Source organism: Strix uralensis, chromosome 13 (assembly GCF_047716275.1).
Source record: "Strix uralensis isolate ZFMK-TIS-50842 chromosome 13, bStrUra1, whole genome shotgun sequence".
In the NCBI taxonomy this organism is placed as follows: Eukaryota; Metazoa; Chordata; class Aves; order Strigiformes; family Strigidae; genus Strix; species Strix uralensis.
This window is the reverse complement of record NC_133984.1, coordinates 2,532,673-2,545,581: the sequence shown is the minus strand read 5'-3', so window position 1 is coordinate 2,545,581 and position 12,909 is coordinate 2,532,673. Positions and strand designations below refer to the sequence as shown.

At 40.7% G+C, this 12,909-nt stretch overlaps 2 protein-coding genes and 1 long non-coding RNA gene across 4 annotated transcripts in view; 1 reads left to right on the top strand and 2 right to left on the bottom strand.

Annotated features, from left to right (window-relative positions):
* Positions 1–296: 296 nt before the first annotated feature.
* LOC141949378 (TLR adapter interacting with SLC15A4 on the lysosome-like) lies at positions 297–5,622 on the bottom strand. Of its 2 annotated transcripts, XM_074882890.1 has the most exons (3): positions 4,332–5,622; positions 3,901–4,120; positions 297–1,981 (listed from the first exon to the last, which is right to left on the bottom strand). In XM_074882890.1, the coding sequence occupies exon 3, from the start codon at positions 1,932–1,934 to the stop codon at positions 1,008–1,010; it is 927 nt and encodes a 308-aa protein (XP_074738991.1). In that variant the 5' UTR covers positions 1,935–1,981; positions 3,901–4,120; positions 4,332–5,622; the 3' UTR covers positions 297–1,007. The 2 variants fall into 2 exon arrangements, with proteins under 2 accessions (XP_074738991.1, XP_074738992.1); XM_074882891.1 differs by lacking the exon at positions 3,901–4,120.
* A 187-nt stretch (positions 5,623–5,809) lies between these two features.
* On the top strand, positions 5,810–7,306 carry LOC141949379 (uncharacterized). Its single transcript, XR_012630744.1, has 2 exons — positions 5,810–6,100; positions 6,884–7,306. It is a non-coding gene; the product is annotated as an uncharacterized LOC141949379 (long non-coding RNA).
* A 2,190-nt stretch (positions 7,307–9,496) lies between these two features.
* SH3BGRL (SH3 domain binding glutamate rich protein like) overlaps positions 9,497–12,909 on the bottom strand; it is a 39,085-nt gene continuing 35,672 nt past the window's right edge. Inside the window, exon 4 of the mRNA XM_074882333.1 lies at positions 9,497–12,359. Within this exon, the coding sequence (XP_074738434.1) occupies positions 12,327–12,359 (33 nt within the window). The 3' untranslated portion in view covers positions 9,497–12,326. The remainder of the gene's footprint in view (positions 12,360–12,909) is intronic.

The window sequence follows — 12,909 nt, the reverse complement described above, 5'->3', positions numbered from 1 at the left end:
CATTTTACAATGGTGACACAGTGATTAATTTCCAGTTGAAATACTTACCGAGAAGAATTAACAGAACAGAAAGAAAATGGGTTTGAAAGCTCACTAATGAAATTTCCGTATCAAAAATCTGCGTTTAAATTTCCAAACGAAGATGAAGAAAGCCTGCACACCCTTTTCAGGAACACTGCAGTTGTCTCAGCTTGCCAAGGCTGCAGGTGCTTCATTTTGAAGGAAATAAAAGCAGAATCCATTTACTAAAAATGCAAATGGAACATAAAACAACAACATACTGACAGAAAGCACAGTAGGTTTCATCAAAGAGGTAAGGATTTATTTAAAAATCAAATACTTTTACAACTTTGATCAACTATTTCACCTAGATTTTCACTGTAATACTCCAGCTATGCAGTACAAACATACATATGCAATAATATGAATCTTCATTCTGTGTCATGTCAACATATTTCCTACGTACAAAATAATCCAGAGTCCTCAGCACCTCCAGCTGCTGACAAGGTTTTCAAGCCAAAGAAATATTCTTGCAGCCACTGTGATCGAGCTTTGCAGGAGCAAAATTTGAACCTGAGTGTCCAGATCTTGAGCTTCAACTACAGAGCCCAATCCAAAGTCCAGCAAAGACAACTTGACTCTTTTAGGTACTGGCTGGGTGGCTCAGTCTCTTCGAGCAGAGTTTCACCAGCACACATCTTGATTGATTTTTCTTGCAGGAGTAAACCCGATGGTACATGACTACAATGACTCATACAGCCAGAGTCTTAGAAGGAGGACGTAGACATTGTAAAAATATGGTTGACCAGTATTTTAGAGAGAAATTAATTTCAAGTTCTATATTAGAAAAAAGAAAACAATGACCTTTACTTCCTCTGCTAACAAACTATGGTTTAAGACTTAAAATATTTATTTGAAAAAGTCTGTAGTGTGTAAATGTTTTCATTTCCCAACCTAATCCTTGGAGTGAAATATTCGTATCCGTATCCTGTTCATCTCTTGGCCAGTCACGGTGTAAACTGCATCCTGCAGCTCTTCCTCACGCACGCGGGGTTTGAGATTTGTAAGTTTGGAGTACTAAATTCAGAACTGTTTCTGTTGGTAGTAGCACTGCACAAACTAAACAAAGCTAAAGAGTGCAAGAGCACTTCTCTGGCTTTGGATGATTCTATATTCTGCTCCTGTGATACCTGAAAGCTGATCTGATTCAGGTTATTCCTTAGAAAGCTGCAAGTGAGGAGGTTTGTTACTGAACCACACCTGGTCAAGTTTTCTTCAAAAAACTGTTTATAGAGCTCTGCCACTTTTGTTTCCATGTACTTGTTGAGCATGGAGTTTGAGAGAGGCTCCTCACAGAGCATGATGCTCCTTTCTCCAGCTTCCTCCCCAGCCAGGGACTTTGCAGTCAGCATTTGGGGACACTCACAGGGAGTGGACTGACCCAGAGGAATATCTGCTGACAGCAGGATGGGGCCGTTGGGACGTTCATCACATGCACGGTCCAGAACACACCCCGAATCACATGTATGGTCCCCCACACGGTCTCCCCCAATATGTAAGTCGGGATAGTTTTGATAAATGCTGTTGCATGACCAGGATCTATACAAATCCATCTGTTCGGCACTTTGTTCTCTTTTGGGGATATATAAAGTCGGGGACACGATTCCTTTAACAAGTGTTTTCTGATCCTTTGCAGGTGCTGCTTTCACAGGTCTCCGCTGAGGACTGCTCCTGTGTTCCATTTTGCTATTTCTAGCAGAGATCTCATACTGCTTCTCATGTCCATCAGCAAAGCCTTTAATTTTTGGGTTGTCTACAAGTTTCTGTCTCCAGATTCCTTCTTTATCCCTTCTGGATGCCTGAGATTTGTGAGGCTTATCTTGATGACAGCTTTCTTTATAGATGAGTCTAGTTAAGATGCCTTCTGCCAACATGACGCCAAGTGTGAGTAACAGTCCAATCACCAGAGTCCCAGATACTCCTGTGAGCAAGAGACAGGCAGAGTACCTTAAACTTATTTGGACAAAGAGGAATAATAATTTAAAAAAATGAACAATGTACTATTCATAAAGACTGTGATTTTTCTTTCTCTCTAGAATATTTATTTTTAGTAAACAGTAAACTGTATGCTTTTCTACAACCAAGGTTAACCTCTTGTAGAGGTTACGTCAACAAAATCATTCTGAAGAGACAGAAAGAGCATTAACTGGGTTCTTTAATATTGCTTCGCTCCCAGGTATCTCTTCCACATTGTGGCTAGCTGAGATAGATCGTACTTATGAGCTGTAAAAAAATCAGCAAAATTACTCTACTTGTCTATATCACTACTGCAGTTGCAAATCAACATTTTCCACTGAAAGATAATTTCTAAGAGGTCACAGAGGAAGGAAATCAAGATCATATTCAGACTGAAGAGGTTGATTCTGAATGGGCCTGAGCCCTCCTGCAAGGTGCCAAGGAGCATCAAAAGGTGCTGACAGTTCTTTAATACAGTAAAACTGCATCCAAAATGCAGTTCACACATGCAAATGTTTCTAGAGTCCCTCTTAATGGTTATTTTAAAAGATATAAATAGTTAATTTGTCTTCCCCAATAGCAAAGAGTAGTATGTTTGTGTATCTACAGGGTCCAGTTTTACTAAATACACAGGAAAAGTTAACAGCTAGCCAATCTGTCCCAAAATAACCTACTACATTTAATGATTCCTCATCATTCCTTTTCAATTCACCTACTGTTAAAATCAACAGGAATCTGCATTTTGAGCCAAGTCTGACCTAAACTCACTAAGGAAAAGATCATCACCGCTCCTCTTATGGAGGAATGGGAAAGGTGAACACAACAAAATCCCTCTGCTCTTCCAACGTCTTTTTAATCTCTGCATAATTCAAGCGCCTTCACACACCTCTAGCGTGCTCATGGCTTGAAACAGGGGGGGAAGAGGAAAGGATGAGGCAGTTTTACCAAAGATTACGCATCAAGTCTCCCGACGAACATCAGTTTGAAATACACCAAAAACTCTACTTACACCACGGACAATTAAGGCTTGATACTTGTCACAGGGCTGGCAATTTACTTCAGTCGCCATGCCATGCAAGTCACCAGATAACTCCCCACACAAATGAAACCGCTGCAAATTTGATATTTGATATATAACTGGAAAGATCCTCCTCACTCTACTCATTTGCTTCTAACTATCAGCAACCAAACCATATCCTCTGGTTTATTTGTTCTGCAATGAAGCTTGATACACTGGGTCACTTTTTTTAATCCCAATGGTCCTTCCAGAAAGCTATTCTAAAACTCCAATTACTCAAGAGATGGAAATTTTCGACTTCCCTCTTAAATTTACACATTGCCACAGTACAACCGTTTGCTTTTTTTCTTTTTTCGAGGGTTCTTTTTTAGCTTGAGTGGCACTGTTCCCTCCCTGAAGCTGAAGGTAACACTGGAATTGTGCTATGCTTGCAAGTGAGAGCAAAGCAGATAAGAAAGGCAGCACACCAAGCATTCTCCTGGTTGCATTAGCATAACTGTTTACTTTATATACAGAACCATTTACATATGCAAAAAGCAGGACAACATTTTCTTAAGCACTTAAGGGAAACCAAGTGCCATTTTCAAAAGAGACAAGAGTACTTGGCAGTCTAAATCTTGCTGAACATCAATGGAATTTGGAACGCTGCATGCCTCATTTGCTTCTGAAAAACAGGACACAGGTACCCAGATCCTTACATGCTGAAAGATTTTGCTGTATTGCTTTGAAAATGCTCCTAGTGCTAATGCAGAGCTAAAATATGGTGATCTTTGCAAAACTGCACTCTTTCAAATAAAGTAAATGGTGCCTGCATTCTGGAACAAAGCACAAGGGAAGAAAAAAAAGCACAAAAAGGCCAGACTTACCAACCCTAGTCGGGTAAGAGAGGCGGATAATCACATAGCTCAGAACTCTCCTACTACAGCTGCTCGAAGAAAATAGATTCTTAATACTCTTTCTTCACTGCTGTCTGTGTGGAAAAAAACCTGACGTACACATGATTTAGTTCCCCATTTTTTTCCTTTTAAAACAGAAGTGATCCCACTGGAAAAGTGCACGGTATCTGAATAGAAAGTGACTGTAGATCTAAAAGAGGATGTGAAAAAAAAATGAATTGAGATGTTTCTGACTGTGGTGCAAAGCTGATGAGTTGCTAACTGCCTTCATACAGCATTCAAAACCAACAAAGACTACCAAGGCATCGGAGTGCTTGTACCTCACCATGCTGTTCAGAACTGAAACTGAATTCCACCAAATATTTCCATCGACAGAAGTTCAGCGTTGTTCTATCACCCACCTGTTATTAACTGTATTTCCCCTTTTGGAACAAACAGCTGAATTTATAGTCTTGTGACCTTCTTCTGATGGGGAAGATGTTGACAACTTCGCATCATCACGATTTTGATGAAATATCATTTTGTCTGTAAAACGCAAATGCGAGAATCTGCTTCCCTGAAAGCAGTAGCCATCAGACAGCTGTGGACAATCACATTGCTCATTGACCAAATCCACTTTCTCTGGGCTCAAAAATTACCTCCCTTTCACTGGCATGTCTGAGGTGTTCCCACGGCACATTTTTAGTATCTCCTCCTCACACAGGCTCATGCACTGAGCCACACCGCTCCCCCAGCACTAGCTCCAGCCCATAGACAGCTTGAAGGGTTTTCTGCTGATGCCTTTTCTAAATTTCCTTGTTCTCAGAAGAAAAAAAAAAAAAAAATCAGAAGCTGAATCCCATCCAAGTACTTGACAAAAGATCTTGAAAATAAACTGTTTAGTGTAATGATAGGAGCAAGTAAAATGAAACTAGTGTAAATATATCCTTACAGCAACATATTGATTGCAACCCATCTTATGACATGTTTTGGCAGTAAAATAATGATGCACCTTTGAAATGAATTAAAGTCTGAAGTAACTATGACCATATAGGTCCAATGGACTCTCTTTAAAATTATTCCTCTTTACCACCTGTATTTCACAAAAGACTTCAGGTTTTATGGATGCAGAATGAAAGCTATTTTTATTCCCACAGAATTTATATAAAACTCATTTCATATCTAGAAGTTGTTTATCTTTAATCACCTTACACGACTCATTTCTTCAGGGTAGATGTGGTTGTGATTCCAAGAGTATACTCCTGCCCTCAGTCTTGGAGGGCAGGAAACAGTGTGGTTCAAATTCCAAGCAGTTTTAAAGCTTGCCTCCTTCACTGAGCTTGTAATTAGTGCCAGCTGCAGCTGTATTTTTTGTGTGGCAGTTTCAACAAAACACAAGAGTAACAGGGAGAGAGGGAGAAGAAGAAATCAAGTTCGGCAATTAGTGATTAAAACCAAGTCACCTTTCATTTCAGCTGTACTCAGGTGTCAAATGCATCAATATCCAAGGGACTTAATGTATTTCTATCAATAAGACCTTACTAAATAAACCCCTGATATTCACCAAAATGAAATCAAAACACAAAAGAAGCAAAGCTATTTCAGAAGCTGAAAACAGACTGCAGGCTGAAGAAGCAGTCAGCAAGACAAGCATGCCTGAATCCTGAGGCTAAACTTAAAGCAGATTGTATAAAGAAAGAAAAATAAATTTTACTCTATCATTCATACATGGAAAAATAAATAACACAGCATTGTGTATTACCATACACAATTATCCTATTACATGAACTACAGTAGCATGTAAACAAAGTCCCTTATTCCAGCGCAGACTATGTATTTTATGTGCATATAAACGTGAAGTAGGACTACATTAACTGCTTTTTTCCCAAGCATAGCTGTTGCAAGTCTTTTGTCTTCCACTTAAATCAGCAGTGCTTCATTTTAACAGCCCCAACTTCTGTGAGTTTTCAAATACCTTCTTGCACAACAGCTTTTACCCGAGCAGATGTTCCAGCCCTTTGGTGCCGCCTCCCCTGACCGATTTAGTAACACACATCCCAAACCCGGCCCTCCCCGACAGCGCCCGCGTCTCTCCGCTGCCACCTCCCGGCTCCAGAAAACGACCCACGCAGAGCTGGGAACACGCTCCTATATGGGTGTTTTTACAGCCGAAAGTACCTGGGATGCCAAAGTACTTTTTTTTTTGGTTTTTTTTTTAAACGTAGCTTCACTACCGGGCAGCTGTCGAGAGGTCACAGGGCAGCAAAGGCAAGCGGTGAGGCGGGACCAGAGGAGAGCAGGCCCCCGGGCCCAGAGCTGCCGGGGAGAGCTGAGGGGGGAGAGGCGGCCTGGGTGCTCCCGGGAGAAGGCTCCGGCAGGGGCTGCCGGCGGCGGGGCCGTTCCCCGGCGCGGGGGTCTCTCCTGGAAGCCACCGGGCTCCGGGCTCGCCTCACGCAGGGCAGGCTGCGCGCTGCGCCGCCACTCCCCTTAGGCCGCGGGGGGGGCGGGTCCTCATGCTGACTGACAGGAGGCGCGCCCAATGGGGAAGGCGGGGCAGGCTCGCCGCGGGCACTGTGTGGCCGTGGGTTGCCGTGGCAACGGGCGGCGCGGGGAGGTGGGCGCCATTAGGGTCTGCCTTGGCGGCGGGGCCCGGGGAAACTGAGAGCTGAGGGGGGGTTCACCCTCCGCGGGCTCGGCCTGAGGGCGGCTCGGCAGTTCATGTAGATTTAAGTGGCGCGTTCGTGGTTACGAGCCATGTATCTGATCGAGTTGTTTGCATAAACAAAAAGTAACGTGCCCTGCCTGCTGGGAAAGGGCAAAAAATCAGATTTAAGTCAGTTGCAGTTCACAGAATCATAGAATCATCTCGGTTGGAAAAGACCTTGAAGATCATCTAGTCCAACCATTAACCTAGCACTGACCATTCTCATGACATTATATTAATGATGTTGCTGGATTCCTTTCTTTTTTTAAGGATTTTGAAATGTTATTCCAAGCAACTGAAAATGAAGAAGTCCCCAAGTCCCTTTCAGTGGACAAACCTGTGAGAGAAGGAATTACTGTGTACAGGACCAGTTTTGATACTTCATGAATGAACATACTAAATACATGTATTTTGCTTCTCAGAACACTCGGAGTACTCGGTACTTACTATGACAGCGCTCACCTCCTGTAGTAAGACAGCGATTTCTATTTCATCACCTTAAGCTGACTTGTAGAATCCTTTTGCATTTCCCAAAGTTCTTCTAAAAGTTTACCAATACATTTCAGAATTGTCACTAATAAACTTCAAAATTGTTACTAATAAACTTCTCAGTCTAAAATATTCTGCCAAGATCACATAATATGGACAAAATTTCTGCGGGAAATGCATTAAAAGACAATTACTTGGTAATTAGTTACTTTGTAAAGTGGGATTATTTTGTGTAGGTAGTGCTACCTGATCTATGCAGATGGGCTTCACACACCATATTTTTTTCTATGCCAAGTGTAATTCATTTCCAGGACAAGCACAGATGCTGTCATAATCTCTGTGAGAAAGGGAAAAAAAAGGAACGCGGAGGAAATGCAGTGCCAGTAGGCAGATCTGGAATGGGCTGCACGGGTAAGGAGCAATAAGTAAATGCCTTTGTTTTCCCCCTCACACCTTGCATCAGGTCCTCCTCAGAGACCTGGTCACAGAACGCCTCAAGGCAGTGTCCAACTCACTTTCCCACTCTTGTATTTACATCACCAAAAAACCCTGAAAAAGCAAGACTGGCAAAAGAGGAGAACACTAAGTTAGGAAAACCTAAGTCAGGAAAGTTTAATGGCTTGTTCCCAGTTAGAGTTCTCCCAGTTTCTTTTTAAACTGGCTATTAAAATTCTCTTACCATAATGGGGAAAACACAGGAGAAATGAGGTCTGATAAAGTTCTTAACACAGGCTACTGATCGGTCTGAATCTATTATGTTAATGGCTTTAAATTGGTCCTTTGAAAAAAATGGCATGACGTTGTTCTTGGTTAAGTCTTACTTCTTGCCTTTCTCAAATTGTCGGCCTGAGTGCACAGGACTAGCTATACCTTTTTCTCATGTTAAAAAAAGTAAGTAAACCAAGACACAACGGATCTTTACATATAATAAATATATATATATAGTCTCTTACCAGCAATTGAGCTGCTCAGGAGCCACTCCTGTACCTACCTACTTCTGACTGAACTGCACCTCACGTTATCCCGTTCTGGGCTCTGTGACATTAACCCCACTCCGAATAAAAACCCTTCAGCAAGGGACTAGGAGGCACTACCTCTACCCTGCCCACCTCACATTTGTACTGCAAGATATTCCTGGTATTTGAAATATGTGTAACACGAGCCGAATGATATAATCAGACTTTACAGAATTTTCCATGACATACAGATTAAGAATATTAAATGAGAAATAAATAAAATCCCACATTAATTGGTAGAAAAGTTTATTAGTACAGTGCACACCACCGTAACCTGAAACAGCAAGTTAAGTAAACGTTATATGCACACATGCAGTTTGTTTTTTAAACAGATTTTTAAAAACTCTCTGCGTTGAGCTTTACATTAATGAATAACAATTTGGGGTTTTAAGACTTTTTATAAACAAACAAGAAAACCAGGGATTTTTCTGGGTTATACAAGTGAAGTGAAAATACAGGGAAAGTAAATGGGATTCGTTGTAATTTAGAAATGGCATCAAAAGCCCTTTCTCCTCTTCCATTATGGACCATTTTTTAAGACACTAAAGAAGGGCAAGTAAGTGTGAGGCAAGCAATAAACACATTAAAAGACGTCAGTGTAACTGAGGGTTCTCGGCTGTGCTTTAGTTGTTCGGACAGAACAAAGTTGATCCTGTAAACGGCAAGCAAGCAGCCTTCTCACAAACCATTCTTTAAAGAATTAAGTTCTTAGTTTCCTTCAGAGGAGGTGAATTGATGTCTGGGATCTGGGCAAATCCTCTGGCAGTTTAGGGGGCGGCAAATGCATCTTCTGTAGCTCTACAGATCTCCTAGGTGGTGCAAAACTTCACGTAAAGCTTAAAACAATGTACCTGCTGCATCTAGCAGGCAAACAGAGAAGGTAAAAGTGAAGAGTTTTAGTTTAAAAATTTATCGTACGCCGCCCTCTGGCAACACAAATATTAAATAACGTCGTTCCCCTGCTGTGAGCAGAATAAAGCTAATTAATTACACATTGCAAAAAAAAGCAACTGAGAGTGTTTGGCAGGCTCTACAGGCATGGGGTGAAGCTGATCTGCCCCATCCGCTTTCCATTTGTAACTGCCTTGGGGGAAGAGTGAGAAAGCAGGTTAATTAGGAAGTGTATTCAGCGCTCTCCTAAAACCCCCAAAACCTCCGAAGGCTATTTTGGGTAGGTGCATCCTAAGTAATTAAAACCCATTAGTTGCAACAGGCGAGAGATCCAACCCAACAGGCTCCACATGCAGCAGCAGTGATGTCTTATGTTCACTTTTGTACGGATCCTGTACTTTTGGAGCAGTATTTTCATTTGAAAACTCCACTTTTCTCAACTTACGGGACCGCTTCAAACCGTCAACAAAACATGCAAACAAGTCAATGGTGTGAGAAAGCATTCTAAAACAATTTTATTGGAATGATACAGGAATGGTTAATATACAGGTTAAATCCTCAATGCCTGCCCTCTACATAGGAAGAAAAAAATAAAGAAATGAACAAATTTAGTTCTTGTTCCCATCGTTAACCTAATACAGGTAAGGGAAACAGAAAACCAGCATATAGGCAACAGATTCCTAGCACTCCTAAAGTCAAGCAAGATACCTGCATCAAAATGAATGGAAGTTTGACACGCAGTCCCACAACAAAGAGAGATTTTCGGTATTTTTCAGTCTGTGTCGGTGCCTTGTTCCCCGGACAAAGAAATAATTCAGTCTGTCTCAACAGAGCTTTCAGAGGAATGCTGATACAGTTTGAACGCTACCATATGGCAAGGGCGGGGGACCAGAGGAGGGAAGTGACTTTGCTTTCTTAAACTTGGCAATTTTCTTGACCGTCAGAAATAGAGATTGACCTCGTTTCAGAATGTTTGGGGTCGCTGAACTGACAGAATTTGGCAGCGGCTTCCAATTACAGCTTTTCCAAAATAATGACTGTAATTCACAAAACTTACACCATACTTTCCTTACCCAGGAAATGCAGCAAATTGGTGTGAGTATAGTGACTTGTGTGTCAAATTCCACTTTTCTTCGCAAAACTTCACTTAGGATTCTTACATACTTTCTCAAAAATTTGACCATTAGTTTAGACACTGAGAAAGGTTGTGCCAATATTAAGAAAGGAAAATCACCTCATTTCAGAAAGATGAAATCACAGCGAACAACAAAAATTGGACACTGGATGTAACCTAACTTCCATCCCCAAAAGATCTTAAAATAAATTTCACAAGATTTCAGTATTGACTGATAAAGCCTGTTAATGAAAAAGCACAAATGCGTGTGTTAATCTTGAAGGTAAGGCAACATTAATCTATCCCTACGCCTTTTGATACTCTGCTTGCTTTTGTAAGCACAAGCTTCAAACTGACTCCCAGGCTCCCAAATCAAAAAAGATAAAACATGAACTAAATGTTGTTTTACCTAACTTGGCTCCGTGCTATCCTGCTCACTCGGACGTCTGCGGAAGTTTCATCATGAGCTGTCTAGAAGCAGAGCTGCTCCAACCAAAGCAACTACCTGCATTTCTCTTTTAACAGATGTTGACAAAATCATCAGCTGCAGTGAGCGGAAGCACTACAAAAGCCCCAAAGAAATGTTGGTGAGGGAAGTATTTAATTACTGCACTTTAGAACATCTTTGCAAACGTTAAGTTTTTACTTTTATCCTGCTCCTAATTTCAGACTTCAAAACTAGGAACTGTAATCCGTGTCAGAAGGGATCTGAAAAGCACAGCACATGTTTTACAGCATCGGTGTGAAAGGACTGCACGGCGATGGTACGCTGCAGCCTTCTGCGGATCTGCACCACCTGCTTCTCCGTCTTCATAAACTAAAGAAAATCAAAATGTGTGTGTGCAGAGCTATTAGAATGATCCTCTAACCAGAGCAAGGACTAATTATCTTACTGTCTTTTGAGGCTTCTGGGGAATAAGTACATTATGTGGTGCAAAATGCATTTTAAATTACCCTCACACTTTTTAAACCTGTTTCTCATCCTTCAGGGCACTTGTAATTACTTGTATTTTTGCAGAATATGGCCAAGAAATACAGATCATCTCATGAGCACTGGGAGAACAGACAGGTTAATATTGCACATGGTAAATTCACCAATACAAGACACTTTAATAGATTTGCAATTCCTGTAATAGCTTCATGATATGGCAATAACAATGGAAAAAAGTTTTTAAACCTTAAAAAAAAAAAAATTCTCACTTAATTACAATAGTTCTTGCTATTCAAACATTTATTTCCTTGTTTGAAAAAATACTATATGAATCTAATGACTACTTGAACATGCAATAAGATGCCTAATGCTATAAGCAGTGTGAACTGGTATTTTTGTAGAGAAAAAGATTAAAGGCTTTCACCCTTACATAGGTAAGGAAATGCCATTTCTGGCCGTTTTGGCTTCTTGGCAACATTGCCTGGGAATTAGCGCATACTTCACTGAGGTGCCCTGAATCTTGCACACAGACATGTAATCGAGTCATGCTTAGGCAGCTGTGTGATGAACTTGCCAACAGAAAGGCTGGCCATTGCCCAAATCCCTTTTTCTTTGTCAAAAGAGCCCACACGCATCACTTAAATGAGAAATACATGGCATTTTGTTTTCTGTTTTTTTTATCATCTGTACAGTGTGTTACAATACAAATCTTAAATAACCATTCTACAAAAGAACAAACACAACTTTCAAAAGTGACTACAATGGCTATACTACACAATACCACCTACAATTTCATCTGAAACCAGAAAAGACACTGAAAAATTACTGTGTAATTCAGTAACATTTTTTTGAGGCAACTCAGGCACTAAAGTTGGTATCTGACAAGGTTTTAGATGCTGTTGCTTGTTTTCCATATTTTAAATAGTTGGATCTCTAGGTATAACCCCATCTGTATTATTAGTATTAAAATAGTTTCTTGAAGTTTACACAAAATGAACAAATTGCCAAGACAGTTTAAACTACATGAAAATCATTCATGTCTAATTGCTTCAGTTTCCTATGCTTCCAACTTTGTAATAATACACCCCGTGCTCTCTACCTTTAAGTTCACGTTTTCATCTTGTGTTCAGATTTGTATTATGTACGGTGAATGCTGCAAGCACCAATCAAATGTTAGAAATCACATCTATATTTCTTGAAGCAGAGACAATTGTACTATTTTATAAAAAGCTGTGGAAATTCCCTTTACAGAACATTTAAGGCAGTTGAAATTCACGCTTGCTGCTTTGCCAGTGCTTCGGCTTCCTGAAATAGCAGAAGAGAATTACACGTGTTAGTACTTAATGAAAGGTGACGACGTGCACATACCTGTGTTAGCATATGACATGACAAAAACTGCAGCAGTACCTGGTTATCAAGTGAGCAGCACTGAACCCAACTCAAGAAAAGAGTTCCTGCTGCCTACGATGACGTTATAAAACAAGCCCTGTATGGTGCTGGCTTCAACTCCAGCTCTGAGCTAGCTCAAGTAGGACCTGCAGGAATATTCCAACCCGTGCCCGTGGTGAGTTTTGACCTTAACAGTTTAAAACAAAAGATCAGATATAACAAGTTATCCCTCATTTTATGTTAGGACACAAGAACTATTTAGAGATCGAAGACTGTTTGAAGAACTATGGTCAAATGGAAAAGGAATTCTTAATTAGTAAGTCTCCACATCAAAAAAAGAAAAAAGGGGAGGGAAAAAAAAGAGGTTTTATCAGAGACACAATTTACTTTCTGAGCTAAACCCCACCAAACAAGCAAAAGCCAGCATTTAGCTTTTGCCTTCCAGCAGGGTGATGGGAGCAGCGTG

Excerpts from the sequence above, each read along its gene's own strand:
- LOC141949378 (XM_074882890.1), bottom strand. The coding sequence starts at position 1,934 with ATGTTGGCAGAAGGCATCTTAACTAGACTCATCTATAAAGAAAGCTGT.